Below are 17154 nucleotides of genomic sequence, written 5' to 3'. Positions count from 1 at the left end.
AATTTTAAAATAATTAATTATCTATATGTATTAATTTTAAAAATAATTTTAATAAATTATATTAAATTAATGAATAAAATATAATTTTGTAAGGTATTCAAATTTCATCAATGACGCAATTGAAAATCTTATTATCTCCTTATTCTCGTATTTATACAGTGCTAGTCTTTTTTACAACATGTCTTGCACGTTGACTATGCTTGTTAAAGCATAAGTTTTTATTTAGATTAAAATAAATACAATTGCTTAATTTGTATCGAACTTTGTCATACAAGCTATTTGTAAATGCTATTTCTTCTATAATTAATTCTTTTTTTTTTTAATAATAAAGTGGTTTCAAAATAAAATTTGAACCAATCCATAGACTTAAGTCTTCAGTCTCTAATTTATAAATATAGATTCTTAAAACTTTAATAAGTGGCAAAAAAAAAAAAAAAAGAAATTAAGTCATCGCTCAATTTCCAACCTCCTACCCTCAACCCCAAATAAATATCTATATATATATCTAACTATAACAAAATAATAATAATAATAAATTATTTTTTACTACTGGGTAGAGAAAATAAATGAGCATATGATCTAAATTAACGATGATAATTATTTTGACTATGGTGAGAGTATTACTCACCCAGTACATTAGAGAAAGGAATATATACACATATATACAAATTCTTGAAATCCCAAAATATGACACAAAAAAGAAATATATAGTTCTAGTTTTTTTCAGTTTTATAAATGTTATTTTATTTCAAGTCAAATAGATTTAGAATATAATAGAAAAAATATTAAGAAAATTAAAAATGTTTAACCATCAAGAGGTCAGTTATTTATTGTAAGGGAAATATAAATCTATTACCAAATTAAAATGATGGTAGTTACAAATTAATTCAGTAACAAAAAAGAAAATAAAAAATAAAAAATTGTTATTAAGAATAGAGCTCTTTTCGAACTCAACATATAACAGAAATAAATTATATTAAAAAATTACCAATTTAAATTTCAAAAATCAACCATTTCTTTAATTGTAAAATACTGTAATTTAATGAAATTTGATATTGAAAGATAAAAAAAAAAAAAAATATAGCCAAATCGATAAACGAAAATTACAAAGTAAATAATGTTAGGATCTAATTTTGTTTATTTATATTTCTAAGTTGCAAATTTAAAATAAATAAATAAATAATTTAATTAATTAATAAAAAATATTACATAAAAGAAACATTATCTCGAGCCCACTGGGCAAGAACTAAACTCAAGAAGGAATAAAGTGCTCCAAGCGAGTATTTACTTCATTCATTAGGATTGAACTTTCAACCTCACTTAAAAGAGAAGAGCGTCTAACCACTCATCTAAACACTCGTTGATATAAAATGTAATTTTCAAATTGGCAATGATTAAAACTATTTTAAGATATTCGAAATTTCAATGAGAGCAATATCAAAAATCTCATTATTCTCACGTTTATATATAGTTAGTACAAGTATAGATAGATATATTTAAAAAGAACTATTATTAAAATATATTTTTTATTTAACGTTTTTAAATAAAAAATATTATTATAGCTAAAGAAAAATCATAAAATTGATTATTTTCTATTTGTCAGTTTTATTAATTTTTGTTGGTTTGTGTCATTAGCCCAACAGCTTCCCACAAAGAGTTTTCACTCAACCTATTGCTTAAGGGTCGGACCCTTTTCCACTCCAAACAACGTTGTTACTTATCTCTTCAAGTTGGATGTGATTTATAATTTACTTAAAAATCAATTTTTTTCTTAAACTTTACATTAAATAACTAAAAAGAACAACTTTAATATTTTTATTTTTAATTAAATAATAATTTATATACTAGTAGCATTAGTTAAAAATGCTAAATTTTTTTTTATTTTTTACTTTTTATTTTCGGCATTTTTACTCATCTACTAGTTAGGGTTACATATAAAACATTGACTTTTGGGTGAATTTATGCGGGACAAATTAAACCTTTTTTTTTTTTTTGAAATGAAATTAAACCTTATTTCTTTTAATAATAATAATCATAATAATTATAATCCATGAAAAATATCTAAACATGAAAAATGTATTTCCCGGTTCTGTACGCATTCTGACAACAGGCTTGTTGAAACGAAACTCCACGTAGTCCCCCTCAGGGTATATTCGGTATTCCACAAATATAACCAGTATTTGAAGACCAAGAGCCTTCTACTCCATTTTGTTTTTCGATAACGCACAAACCAAAAAAATCATTGAACATCCAAAACCCTAAATTTACATTTCCATTTTCCTCTCTCAATCAAAATTCCGAAAAAGATAAGAAAAATCAAATCCAACGAAAGCTGGTTTTTGTTTCATTTTCGTATCTCGGGCTTTTTCCTCTCTTGTACATTTGTATTTTTTAATGTGTTCTTAGCTTTAGTTTCTTTTGTTCGTTTTGTTTTCAGGAAGCAGACTCGCTTTGAGTGGAAGATTATTGGGTCTTTTTTTTTTAAAAAATTTGTTTGGCGTTTCTTCATTGTGGGCTGCTCTGCTTTTTTGGCGCTTTTCTTTCTATATGTCTAATGGTGGGTTTTGTGTTGTGAAATTAGGGTTTCACATATATCCCATTCTGTTTTCAGCCTTTTGGTGCTTTCCGGCTGCCTGACAATATTCCTGTGAGTTATCGCTTAATTTTTATTGTAATTTTTCTTTTGCATGTCATCTTTTAAATAGCTTTTCATGCAATGACATTTATGATGTTGCATAAAAGTTTTTTTTGTTTATTTTTCCTTCAATTCTTACTTCTCAAGTTGAGCGAGGAGAAATATGTTGACTGGCTTGAATGATATTGTTAGATTCGGAAGGATAAATTATGTGTAAATTGGTTAGTAGAACACTGTTAGTGTTTTGATTCATCAGAAGTTAGATTCTGTATGCAATTTTGGATGGGATCCCGATTTTCATGTAAACCATTATTCTTTTGTTTCTCTCTCTCTCTCTCTCTCTCTCTCTGGTCCTTGGGTAATTTGATTTTGTGATTTCTTGTTGAATTAAGTAGAGGATTCTGTATAATATGTCTTTGTTGGTCATTTGGTATTGTAATACAATATGATTCACATTCAATTTTTTTGTTAGTATAAAAATTTCCTGCTAAGTTAAATTGGTCCTAAAGCTGCTGGTTCGTTAATTTGTATGAATGCTGTTATTCTTTTTCTGCTATTGTCTTTTTAACATGCCTTTTTTATTTATAGGGTTTCTCTTGTACCATTGTTGTTTCACTGCGAGATTTCAAGGATTACAAATTGAATTTTATGTTTTGTTAAGGATTGTGGTAGTGATATTAATTGGAAAAGATGTCATCAAAATATCCAATTCTAGACAATCGCCCAATAGATCAGTGGAAGGTTACTGAACTAAAAGAAGAGCTTAGGAGGCGGAAATTGACAACAAAAGGTTTGAAGGATGATCTGATTAGACGTTTAGATGAAGCACTTCGCATTGAGAGGGAAAATAATGAGGACTTGGACACTGAAACTATTTCGGATGAGCAACCTGTGGATGGTACAAAAGTTTCTGAGGCAGTGCCAATTGTTACTGAAATTGCTAAAGTTGATATGAATGTTGTTGCTGCGAAAATTGAGAGCGTGGGTGATGTTAAGGTTCAGGTTGATATCAATGATGGTGCAGAAGCCAGGGACCAAGAACTTGCGGAATGTGTCACAAGAACTGATACAATTTCTTCTAGGGATGAAGGGGAGATCACTATTCCTGCTGTTGCTCTGGAGGTCAGCACTACAGTTTCCGAGAGTGTGGCATCTGGAGTAACAATTGGTGCTTCAGATGCACAAAATCCTCAAGCGCCTGAACTGAATGTGAATTCCAAGTTCCAGCTTGAAAATCAGGATTCTAAGCCTCAGCTGGAAGGTGAGGAATGCAAGACTCAGCTGGAGAATTCCAAGCTTCAGCTGGACAATGAGGATTCAAAGCCCCAGCTGGAGAATGAGGATTCAAAGTCCCAGCTGGAGAATGAGGGGTTGAAGCCTCCACACGAGGATGTCACGCTTGACTCTTCTACTCCGAACAACCAGGTATCTGAGGTCAGCCCTAATTTAGGGTTTCAAGTAAAATCTGATTCTATTTCTACTGATTCTGTGTCAATTAATGAAAAGATTGAACTAAAGGATAACATAATTACTGATAATGTCCAATTAGAACTAGATATTGTTAAGCCAGAGATGGTGGAACCATCATCCAATAGTGTTGTGCCAGTTGGTGGTGAATCACATCCAATGGATGTTGAGGAGCCACAAGAGAAGAAGACAGTTGAAGAGAAAGATGACAGCAATGCTACAAATGCAGATATGAGCAAGAAAAATGATATTGTTGATGTGGGGTACTCGGAAAAGTTAAATTTAGACAGAAGTTCTGGTGATGACTCTATGGAGGAAGATGTTGTGGAGAGTAAGCAAATTGATTCAAAGTATAACTCTGATGATGTGGGAGACAAAAGTGAGAAAAGTGAAATGCATGTTGTGAAGGAGGAAAATCTTGTTGATGTTGTAGGGAACAAGCCGTCTATTGATAATAAGGAAATGCGTGTTGAGAATAAAGTTCATCCTCCTGTGCCTGCTGAGAAAAGAAAGCTTAATGGTAATTTTTGCATTCTGAACTCCCTAACTTCCTAATAACCTTATTCAGCAAATATCTTTTACAATACTTTCTCTGCTTTTACCAATGTTGTTTTTACATGGCTTCACTATTATAATATTTTTTTTCATCACAATGTTGACACGCGATAATTGCAATGCATTTCTCATGCCTTTCATTTCGATGGTCATTATGATCAGGAAGATGTTCAAGTTATTAGAACTTTTTCATCTTTAACACTGGTGGGAAATGTTAGTACATTAAGTAATACCTCTATGTAAAAATGTACTATCTCGTAGTAGGAACTGTTGAAAACTTGCAATAAACACATTTGCATGTGCATAATGTTGAAGTAGCTAAATATATGAATTTTATACTTGCACTTATCATGATTGGTTTATAAGGGAGATGATTTAGACCTCTACTGTATTTGAGGACAAGAATCAAGCTCACCATATCAATGAGGAAAACATGGTTTATCTAGTTTTTGAACCAAATATTTTTCCGTTTTTCTTCCTTCGAGAGTCTGTGACCAAATTTCAACTGAGTGTAATAAGAAAAATGTTTACACCTGGCGTGTTATTCACCTACTTACTGACTGACTGAATTGTGCCTTAAAAAAGAAATTTCTTGTTTATGCCTGAGGTACCTGAAAATTGGCTTTAATGTTTATTCATGTTATTTATGTTTTGTCCACAACACTTCAGAGTGAAATTGTTCAGGTTCATTTTATGTTTTAAGTTCAGCATAATTGATTTGACAGAGTTGAAGTGCTCAATTTGGGAAGAAGTCAATAGGAAAAGGTCTAAGTTTGGGTGTGCTTTTAAGCTCTGGCATCTGATTGAGTACAGTTACCTTTGTTTCAAAAGTTGTAATAAGTTGCAGAGACTCTAAGGTCGAATATGACGTGCCCTTGCACAATGAGGGACAAGCTTCTATTGAGACAAACAATGCTACATGATAGAAGTACCTTTTGCATTAGCTAGTGTTTTTTAAATTCCTAAAGTTGACTCTTTCATGTTGGTTCTTTTGTTTAGATGCAGACATGACTTAGAGGCGTTTTAAATACTATGCTACTACTTTTCACTAATGATTTTGAATTATTATTAGAGAATTTGTGTTTCCATTACAATATGGATGATAAGTGCATACTTTTGAACAGCATGATTACTTGCAATTTGCATTAGCTAGTGTCTGCTAAATCCTAAAGTTGACTCTTTCATTTCTAGATACAGACATGACATGGAGGTCTTTTAAATATTATGCTACCACTTTTCACTAATGATTTGAATTATTATTAGAATATTCATCTGTTTCAATAACTATATGGACGAATAATTGTGTATAATTTGACAGCATAATTACTTGCAATTTGGCTATTGTGGGTGTACTGTTTAGAACAATGGTAATCGTTGTCTTACTGCAAAGTAGCTCTGTCTCAGTCAACTTTGAGAATTTTAATCTGATCTGTTTTGCTTGTACTACATATTCGTTTTATTTTGATTAGTACCCTTCTTTTTTTTCTTGAAGCATTTTGATAATTTTACTATGAAAATTTAAATGGATGTCTGGTTCTGTATGATGACCATTTTCTCTTGTTCATCTGGTTTAATGGGTTCCATTGCAGATCAAAATGCTGTTGGAAGTACAGAGCCTGTAAAGAGGCAACGCAGATGGAATTCTGAAAGCCTAAAAGTACCTGAACCACAAAGCTCTAATCCAGCACCATCCACTACCCCTAAGGATGCATTTCAACCTGCTCTTTCAAGACGCAACTTTTCTCGCTCTGACTCCTCTGTTAGCAATGAGGATGCACCAAAGGAACGTGTTGGTGAGTCATGGTTCTTTGTAAACTTGTTATGTACAGGTTTATCTGTGATCGGTTAGAATAAACATTTGCATTGTGTTTTACTGTTGCCAGTTCCACCATCTCAAAGACCTCCAACAAATTCTCTAAGAATTGATCGCTTTGTACGTCCTTTTACCCTGAAAGCTGTCCAAGAATTTCTAGGCAAGACTGGGACCATAACCAGTTTCTGGATGGATCACATCAAAACCCATTGCTATATAAGTGTAAGCCTTTCTTTCTCTCTCTAAACACAGGCACACACACTATTGCAATGCATCTAAATGTGGAGAGATCTTTTTTCATCTGGCTGGGAAGGTGCATTTCATGGTCTTGTCATGCGTGTGCTTTTTGAATCTTTGTATTAGTTATATCTCACCTGTTATGTGGGGGAACTCTTTGTTGATGCAGTACTCATCTGTAGAAGAAGCTGTGGAGACACGGAATGCAGTGTATAACTTACAGTGGCCTCCAAATGGCGGGCGTCTTTTAGTGGCTGAGTTTGTTGATCCCCATGAAGTGAAACTGAAAGTGGAGGCTCCTCCTCATTCTCCGGCTACACCAGTGACTCCAAGTGCTACTGCAGCTCCACTCTCGCAGCCTCAGCCCTCTCCCCGTCAGCAGGTTTCTAGGCAGCAACTTCCACCCCCACCTCCCCTTCCACCTCCACCACCTCTATCCAACCCGCCTCTGGCCAAGGAGCGTGTTGCCCATCTGCCACCGCCACCTCCACTAATTCCAGAGAAACATGACCCTCCAATTGTTACTCTAGATGATCTCTTTCGGAAAACCAAAGCAACTCCCCGGATCTACTATCTTCCGTTGTCAGAAGAACAAGTTGCAGCAAAACTTGCGGAACGGGGAAAAAATGCCAACCAGTAGGGATCAAGCTACTATTTACCTCCGTGGCTGCTCTTAGGAATTTCTTATGGGATGGTCAGTATCTTAGATAAATGGTTAGATAGTATCACATAATTGCGTCTTTGCAGGTCTGCAGGTGTTGCTTGTAGAAGGAAATGCCCTGGCCAAGCAGAGGGATGTGGTTCGCTGTTGGATTTGGGTTTTCTGGAGGCTGCCTTTTGTTAATGCTTTAAGTTTTTATTAGTGCTAGGAAACATTTGAATTGAGAGCTCTGTATTCAAGCGGATCCACCTATCGTACGGTCATATCATGTTTTGCTGTTGAAAAGAATTCTATCTACTTGTGGTCATCTTGTTTTACCTTTTCAGAGGAATTTTAACTTCAGAACAAACTAAAATGGTGGAATCTGACTTCTGATGATAATCTTTTATGCGTCTGTTCCGATCTGTTGAAAATTTGAAATTAATAACTAATGCATGCCATTATATGGTTTGAAACTCTGATATTTGCTTCATAAACGTCAGTGCTAATATGCCATGTATAATGAAAGTCATGAGGTACTGGTGAAGCGTGTTTTTGCTATTTTTTAACTCGGGATTTTGTGAGGCTTTAAGTGTTTGATTTGTTATGAGGAAAGGTCATGGATTCAAACTCTTAAGTGTGCATAAAATATGAAAAATCTGTTTAATTGAATTGGGATAATTAAATAGAGGGGCAAAAATTTTAACTAACGGAGAAATTTTAGAAATTATGTAATTCTTGGAATCACAAGTTAATATTTAGGGTGCAACTAATTTGATCTTTGATGGTTGACTTTGTTAAACGGGTATTTACTATGTAGTCCCTAGGTTTGTTCAAATACAATAGTAAAAACTTCAGTTTTTAAAATTACACTATTGGAGTTTTTAAAATTACAGTATTTAGTCTCTGCATTGCATGTCTATTAGACTACAAAATCCAATCCAATAAGTGACTATGAAATGTCAAAAATAATTCTAAAGACAATTACTGTATATAGTTTAATGAAAGACACTAGTAAAAATTGCAGTATTCATAATTTCACACTATTTATGGAACAGAGATAGTAGTATATTTGAGAAAATCAGAGAATATATAGTAATTATGTCTTGTTTAATTTAAGATTTGTTCAACGGAAATCAAGTAATGGAGAATATAAATTCAAGTTTTTATTAAGTTGGGAATCTTTTTAATGCTAAGTTAAGCTTATATAAAAACCATTAATAAAATTTAAATAACTAAAAGGAATTACTACTTAATAAACAGGACTAAAAGGTAAAAATAAGTTTGACAATTGTTCATTTATTGAATTATTAAATATTTACTCATTCAAGGGATAATTCCTAGATCAAAAAAATTGTGGGCATTGGCATATCACCAAAGTCAATGAGACTTTGGTTCTAGCGATAAAAATCAAAAGTACAGGTACAGCCCAACCCGACCCGCCTCAGGTTGGGGCAACCTCAAAATGGATTGGGCTTGACTGCTATTTCAATGTTGACACATACACGGTCCACCAACTCAAACCCTAATATTTATCCGAGGGAGATTTGTTCCCAAACCCTACCCGCTTGGGAGCAGGAGCAGCAGCAGCAGCAGGAGCAGGAGCAGCGAAGAATTGTAGGGTTACGGCGCCACCACTCTTGCATAGAGAACTCTAATCAGCCAAGCATTTTTCCGGAAAAATGGTTTCTGGCAAGAAAACTGTACGTCCTTCTCTTCTTTTTTCCCATTTCCATCATTTCATATCCATCTCTTCTTAAATTCTAATTTAGATTTGTGATTTATATTATTTTTGGTGATATTACAGAAGAAGACCCATGAGAGCATCAATAACAGATTAGCTCTTGTTATGAAGAGTGGAAGGTACACTCTCGGTTACAAAACTGTGCTTCGCTCTCTCAGATCGTCCAAAGGTGAGTTTTTTTGTTAATTGTTTATCTTTTTTTTCATTTTCTTTTTTCGTTTTGTTTACTTTATTTTAATATTTGGGATTAATTTTTGGTAGGCAAGCTTATAATTATTTCAAACAATTGCCCTCCACTGAGAAAATCTGAGATCGAGTACTATGCCATGCTTTCTAAGGTTGGAGTACATCATTATAATGGAAGTAAGTGCTCACTTTATTTCTTTTGTTGAATCTTGAAGGTCTACATATATATTTTTTTTTGTTTCATTTTGCTATTTATTTGATAGCAGAGACTGAGAATAACGTTTGTGTTTGCATATGAGAATGAGGGTTGTACTTGTGAGATGCATGCCCTTCACCTCATTGACTTCTGATAATGATAGCCTCTCAGACATTATTTGCGTACCATTTTAGATTTAATTGCATACTTTCTAGTTTCTGATAATTTGGAGTGTGCGAGGGTGATTTTGTATCAGTTAGCTTCATTAGTTTTTTGTCAAAGATATCAGTCACTTTACAGAATTGTATGTTATATTATCCTTGTGTTGTTTTATATGTAAGTTTGCGATTGTATACGAGTTGGATTTACTTAATATGGTTTGTTCAGATTTCTTTCCACACATTTGTTAGGTATATCCTGCAGGGGTCTTTATTGGGTATTTGGTATTTGAAAATAAAGTTTAATGTCAAAAACTTAAGTTGAATTTTTGAACCTTTAGCAAGGAAATATAGAATGAAACATCCACAAAAGAAACCTGTATACAGTTTGTAAAGTCAAATCGAGCAGAACTGCGTCATACCTTCTTTTTGAAGGTATAGGGGATTGGAAGGGTCCTTGTTTTTGTATCTTATCGATGTATGTTGTCATCTAATATATGTTGCTTAGAACCTGAATTTGTTTAACTGGTTATTGGAGCTTCAAAAATGGCCGCTGAGCCCAAGACTTGCACATGCATGGATAGCTTTATATTTTGTTCAGTGTTCATAAATTTGAAACTGATAATGTGTTTTTCCAGACAATGTTGACTTGGGAACCGCTTGTGGGAAGTATTTCCGTGTTTCTTGCCTGAGCATTATTGATCCAGGTAAAATATCATATCAATTGTGTTTTGAACATTGTGTTAGTATTTGATCCACTGACATTTGAGTGAATGTCTCTGTTGTGCAGGTGATTCGGATATCATCAAGAGCCTCCCTGGTGATCAATGAGCAATTATATTTCTCTTTCCTTTTTACAATGTTTGAGCCCTCTCCAATTTGGACTTTTCTTTTTCTTTCCCCATGATATTAGACATTAGTTTGGACTCTTTTTGTCAAATTTTGCTTAGTGTGGAGGTGATGTCTCATTTTACTTGGTTCTATTTTGGAAATCATTCATAAATCAAGTTATGCTACTACTACTTATGTGTACAAGATCGATGTTGTAGTCTGAGTTATGCATTTTGTCCTTGCTGATTTAAAGACACTAGTTGTGTTGGCAAATGTTTTGTGTTAAATTACTAAAACACTCCTAATACATCTCCCTTTGAAAATTTTGTTTGTGTGCATTTTGGGAAACACAAAGTTCTAATTGGAACAGTATTGCTTCACGTTATATTTACTCGATCTATCAACAGATTCTTTACTGAGGGATAAAAAATGAAACAAAGTGCATAATAGGTCAGGTGTCTTGTGGTTATGGTAATTATACATATCAATTTATGACTTGATGAATTGTGCAACCCGTGGGCTCTGTTTGGGTTGCTGGATTTGGCTTCATACTACCAGTTTTGAAACACTCAGTTCTAATCCAAAAAAACAATCCCCTTAAGCAATGTCAGACATTAGACTAATTTCATTATGCAATATACTCTTACAAGGCAGTAGTTATGGTTATGATATATGTTGCTTGTATCTAATACTTAATTCTTTAAGGGGGAAGGCAATTAGGGTCAGTGATCCTTGAATGACATCTATGCAGGGCTGTCTTCTTTCGCTGTACCTTTTTATTCTTTCGCCATACCTTGAAGAGCCTTATCACGGTGCACTATTGATCTTACATTTATTCTCTGTGGATGATCTTTTCCTTTTCTTTATAGCAAACTCCTCTAAATGTGATTAACCAGAAGTTGTTTGGGTGTTTGTGAAAGGAGAATTTCTTAAACTGGTCTACCATGTCAGCTATAGACCCGTTCAATGAGATAGTCATATCAGACAAAGTAACACAAGTAGTTTGCTTTTTTTATTTTTATAAAACTTATTTTCTATTAATTTTTTCAAGATTCTCATTTAGTTAGAGATAAGAAACCCAGTTAAAAGCAAGTTGGAGATAAGAAATTTAGTTGAAAATGAGTTTATAGTTGACATAGTAGATTGCATCTATCTCTTGTGAAAGCGTTCACGCGCAACTATGAAATTTCAAAATCCCCTTCGGAGTAATAATAGTTGGGCTGACATTCATATGGAATGCCATATCAAGAAACAATTAGGCTTCCCAAAAGGTTAAATCATATTAAGAAGTAATTTTATGTTTTTTTATTTATTTTTATTTTTATTTTCTAAAAGCGCGTAGATTTCTCTTATTTTTGATTTATATACTTATTATAGTATTTTGAGCACCTATGTTTAGCGACGATCATTGATCGAATTCAGATTGGATTATGTAAAATCCATATTTGATTCATGAAGATTTTTACATATTTATGTCCATATGTGCTCCGCTCAAATTCGAATCAGATCGAATGTCAGATTGGATACGATCCTTTTTTTAATTATGTTAAAAAAAAACTAATAATTTAATAAAAATGCATATTATTATTTATGCTTGAAAATACAAAATTCTTAACAATAATAAAAAAATTGGATACTATGACAACTAGAAAAACTTTAACAATTGTAAAAAAATGAAATGTTGAACTCATTCTTTTATTTGATGCAGAGATTAAAAAAAAAATGAAAAAAGTAAAAAAGTTGGAGATAACGATGTAAAATGTAAATGAAAAATAAAGAAGGAATAGAAGAAAAAGGCAATTGTACATACAGAATTACAATCAAAAGTTTAAAAATATAACAAAAGGGCAAAATTACTTTTTACAAATTGGATTTAGATCGAATTATGGCATATCCATATCTGCATCGAATTTTATTTTAGCATCAATATCAATCTACCACTGAATAGATAAGATTTTATCTATTTCATTTGAATAGGATCAGATCGAATGTCCAACTGATCGGATGACTTCATCCTCCTACCTTGTTTTCAAGCTCACTTTTGCTTGCAACTATTCAGTTTCTTGGCCAGTAATATCCTGTGCATTAGATAATGCTTCAATTTGCTGTAAAAAGGTCCAAATCCTTGAGAAGAATGTCAAACCTATGGTTCCACATTTGCATAAGGAGCTTTTCCATATACCACATTGGCATGGAACATTTAATTGATTTTTCTAAAAAATTTCATACACTCAATTTATCTTTTTTTTTTTTTCCCATTCAGACATCAAAAGAAATTTTTTTAAATTTAAATTTCAAAAATATTATTATTCTTATAATCTAAAGTGTTTAATATGTGTAATTTTATAAATTGAAATGTTCAACGAATCAAAATAAAAGTTAAAAATACTACTAAAACTTTTTTCTAAATTTAGATGCAAAATCTATGCATTTCACCCAAAAAAAATGTAAAAAACAAAACAATAACATCAATAAAATGATTTTCATATGTTATGTATATAATACATACATATATGGGGGAGAGAGAGAGAGAGGGGTATTACATGATTTTTTCTTTTAAACCACTATTAATTTTTTTCTTTTTTTGTTATCACTAGTAGTCTCCTATTTTTTGAATAAAAAACTAAGGAAAGATTTATCCATATCTAGTATATAAGCCTACTTATTTACTAAATATATAATAAATAATATTTTGATTCAAATGATTATATATTTTTTTAATTGACTTGATGTATGAAATCATTTATTGAATATAAATAAAAAAATTCATAAAATTATTCTTATGTCTGACTATTCTTCGTAAATGCTTTTCCATGTGTTAATCTATTTTAATTCAAGATAACTAACGGCCAAATCTTTTCATGTGGTCCAAGAGCATTAACCTTTTCATGTGGTCCAAGAGCATTAACCTTTTCATGTGGTCCAAGAGCATTAACCTTTTCATGTGCAAGATAACATTTAAGTTTAGATGCAAATTTAAGCAACCTCAAGATAACATTTTACATGTACATCAACCACATATATATGTTACACATATAGGTTGGATATGACAATACGTCGAGTGTGGATCAGATATTACATTACTCTCCTCACTATATATTACCGCTCCATCATCTGCTCCACTATGTGTCGGTGCAGGGTGGGATACGGATTAAGTCGGATAAATCCATTTTCTTAAAAAAAAAAATCTTCACTTTAATTTTTTAAAATTTTTATTATTACTCCCAATTAATTTGCATGTACGTATATTTATTGTATTTATAATAAATGTTATTCAATATTATATGTTGATTTCAATAAAAAATATATAAATAAATAAGATAAAATAGTGGAAATCAATAAAATGAAAGTTAAGCTATATGATTGAATATGCATAATAATCATAATGAAAATAAAACAAGATTATAGTTCCACTTCAACATAATAAATAAAAGAAAAAAGAAGTAAACAATCAAAAATTAATTGTTGAGAATAAGTGAACGATAAAGAGCTCAAGTTTTGAAGGGAAGGACCTATTAGTGAGACTGAAGTATAAATTAAGGACGTTATGATTATTTTTTAAATATAGAAAAATTTAAATGTTAATTTGAATATAATTTAGAGACTCAGATATATTTTATTCTAATTAAATTAATTAAAAATTAATTAAAGTAGCAATCATTTTAATTTAATTTTTTGAAATAAATCAAATTTCAAATATTATAAGTAATAAAAAAATTATCTATATTTCAAAGTATAGTATATATAAAATTTTACTAAGAATATTTTAGGAAATCACATTATTCTCTCTCATTTCCATATTTATATATATTATGAAATTTATTTAAAATTGTCTGTCAAATAACAATGCATCAAAAAAAAAAAAAAAAAAAAAAAAGATGCAAAAGAACAAATCTATAATTAACGATTATCATAGTGTCTGAATTGAACCTTCTCAATAAGTCCACTTCAAATTATATATTGAAGATGTAATTTGGATATCAGATTACATGTTAAATGTTCTCGAAGCCATATATTATATACATAAAAAGGGAACCTCCATCAAAAAGAGTGTCAAAATAATTAAACATTTTAAAATAATTAATCATATAAATTAACTTTCAAATATTATAATTATTAAAACAGATATTTGTTGACTATTTATTGATATCAAAATAAATCAGTCTCGAATTTGAAAAATAAAATAAACCATATCCAATAATAATTGAGAATTACAATCTAATAAAGAGGAACACATGTTTTTATTTTTTTTATTTTTTTAAAATTTGCTTTCCTATAAGATATGTGTGTGTTTGTTTTTGTTCAATAATTTCTATGCAAGTTTAAGTATAGACTTGACAATAAAATTATATTTGAATTATCTCCTCTAATGCTAAAAAAAAAACAATAATTTATTATTAAGAAAATTCCAAATTTAATTAAGAACAATTACAACTTTATAATTTAAAGAATAAATATTTGATTTCTTGAAAAAATAGTAAATATCGTATAATACATTTTTTATTGAAATTTTAAATTGATAAACAGAAAAAATATAATTAATTTAAATGAAAAAAATCAAATATAATAGAAAGCAACTAAATTCATATATAAATTTTTTTACAAAAAAAAAAAAAAAAAATTTATTAAATAATATTATCCCCGATAAACTTAATTTATTTAAATACTGTCCAAAAAGATAGTCCAAAAAGCTTGCCAGAATACACTAATATTTCATGTCTTATAGGATAAGGACAGAATAATTTAATAATAACAATAGCTACAAATAAATACACATAACGTACATGATTTGCATATGTTAAATCTGCTTCCTGCTATATTCAATTTGTGGTTGATGCATGCACTGGGCAGTCTATATAAAGCATGAAGATGAAACAATGTTCACCAAGTTATCTAGCATTTGAGATTTAAGAAAAAAAAAAAAAAGGAGGAGGGAGAGAAATGGCAGGCCTAGGTTTAAGCGTGATTGGTAACATAGCAGATAGGTGGAGGGAACTGAGCGGTGAGAACAACTGGAAGGGTCTTTTAGATCCTTTAGACTTTGACCTTCGTAGTTCTATTCTTAACTATGGCGATAGAGCCGTAGCTATTGGCGATGCGTACAATAACAAGAAGTATGAAGATTTGCATGGGTTTAGCCGTTTTCCACCAAATGAGTTGTTCACTAAAGTCGGTGTAAGAGCTCGCAATGAATTCGATTATAATGTGACTGACTTCATTTATTCAAGACTAGAGGCTCAATTGTTCGGCATTGTCATTGAAGATGAGTCCACTTGGTGTGCGTATGTGGCAGTGGCGACAGATGATGGAAAAAAGAAGCTTGGAAGAAGAGATATTGTTGTTTCTTGGAGAGGAACCATATTGCCCGGAGAAAAGCTCGAAGACGTAGAATTTATACCAATTCCAGCTTCAGATATGTTTCCAAATAATAACAATGATCCTCTTATCCACTCTGGCTTTCACCAAATCTATACAACAGAAAAGGACAACTCCATTTACAACAAGAAAAGTGCCAGGGACCAGGTATCTTTCTACTATTCTGATCTTGATGTCTCGTTTATGCTGTATACGATATTAATACTTACTTTATTTAGAGGTTTAAAATCGATCAGAAAGTTTAACTGAAAGCATGATGTAAGTAAGACTTATCCTATATACAAATATATGCATGCAGGTTCTAAATGCAGTGAGCAAATTGGTTGATCAATACAAAGATGAGGAAGTGAGTATAACAGTAACTGGCCACAGCTTGGGATCGGCACTTGCGACCTTAAACGCAATGGATATAGTTTATAAAGGCATTAACAAGCCAACAGGAACTGCAAACAAAAGTTTTCCGGTGACAGCGATTGTATTCGCTAGTCCTATGGTAGGAAACGAAGGATTCAAGAAGGTATTTGATGAGCTTTCTGATATTCATGTGTTAAGGGTAGAAAATGCTAAAGACCCAGTTCCTACACTTCCACCAAATAAATTAATTGTAATACCTCAGCATCGTTATTATCATGTGGGAGAAAGCTTACCAATTGACACTACACTCTCACCCTTCTTAAAGACTAGTGATGTTAATCCACATGATTTGAACGTCTACTTGCATGGAGTTGCAGGAACACAGGGCAGTAAAGGAGGTTTTAATTTAGACTATCCTCTTGATACTGCATTGATAAACAAAACTGTAGATGGTCTGAATGAAAAACATAATTACAATATACCACCTAATTGGTGGGTTGAGGAGAATAACGGTATGGTTTTACAAGACGATGGAACCTATAAGGCAGAATTTTACATTCCAGATGCTCCGTAATTGGAAACCAACATCTCTCTCTCTTTTTATATATAGAATATAAAATAAAGGGTGCCATGGGTTGGCTTCTACCTTCTAAGTGATGTGTTACCAGTAAATCAAATAAATTAGTAAGGCCATATGTATGCCTTCATCATGTACTTTTCAATTTGAATAAAAAGACAATAATTATGTAGAAATTGATCTTGCAATGCATGTTTAATTTTTTATTTTATCAACAATAAAATTTTTTATTAAAATTAAAGAATCAGGAAAATTTAACATTTTCAAGAATTTACCTTAATCCAACAGACTTCGTATTGTTCGTCTTACAATACATGTTAAATTGCTGCTTTATCTGAAGTACAAGAAAATATTTAATATATTTTTAACTGTTTTTTCTTTTCTA

The 17154-nt window shown here is 31.5% G+C and overlaps 3 protein-coding genes across 3 annotated transcripts; all 3 read left to right on the top strand.

Annotated features, from left to right (window-relative positions):
* The first annotated feature begins 2205 nt into the window (after nt 1-2205).
* LOC105627963 (SAP domain-containing protein) lies at nt 2206-7749 on the top strand. The gene is made up of 5 exons (XM_012209247.4): nt 2206-2647; nt 3224-4622; nt 6247-6450; nt 6541-6692; nt 6877-7749. The coding sequence occupies exons 2-5, from the start codon at nt 3326-3328 to the stop codon at nt 7345-7347; spliced, it is 2124 nt and encodes a 707-aa protein (XP_012064637.1). The 5' UTR covers nt 2206-2647; nt 3224-3325; the 3' UTR covers nt 7348-7749.
* A 1125-nt stretch (nt 7750-8874) lies between these two features.
* Nucleotides 8875-10666, top strand: LOC105628005 (large ribosomal subunit protein eL30). Its single transcript, XM_012209298.4, has 5 exons — nt 8875-9050; nt 9155-9260; nt 9353-9454; nt 10270-10338; nt 10422-10666. The coding sequence occupies exons 1-5, from the start codon at nt 9030-9032 to the stop codon at nt 10460-10462; spliced, it is 339 nt and encodes a 112-aa protein (XP_012064688.2). The 5' UTR covers nt 8875-9029; the 3' UTR covers nt 10463-10666.
* A 4676-nt stretch (nt 10667-15342) lies between these two features.
* On the top strand, nt 15343-16945 carry LOC105627997 (phospholipase A1-II 1). The gene is made up of 2 exons (XM_089718748.1): nt 15343-15985; nt 16137-16945. Exons 1-2 carry the CDS (start codon nt 15404-15406, stop codon nt 16764-16766), a joined length of 1212 nt encoding a protein of 403 aa, XP_089574874.1. The 5' UTR covers nt 15343-15403; the 3' UTR covers nt 16767-16945.
* The last annotated feature ends 209 nt before the right edge of the window (nt 16946-17154 follow it).

This window comes from Jatropha curcas, chromosome 3 (assembly GCF_041381405.1).
Source record: "Jatropha curcas cultivar XTBG-Jc1 chromosome 3, XTBG_Jcur_1.0, whole genome shotgun sequence".
Lineage (NCBI taxonomy): Eukaryota > Viridiplantae > Streptophyta > Magnoliopsida > Malpighiales > Euphorbiaceae > Jatropha > Jatropha curcas.
The sequence above is the reverse complement of the archived record's forward strand: the minus strand, read 5'-3'. Positions and strand labels throughout refer to the sequence as shown.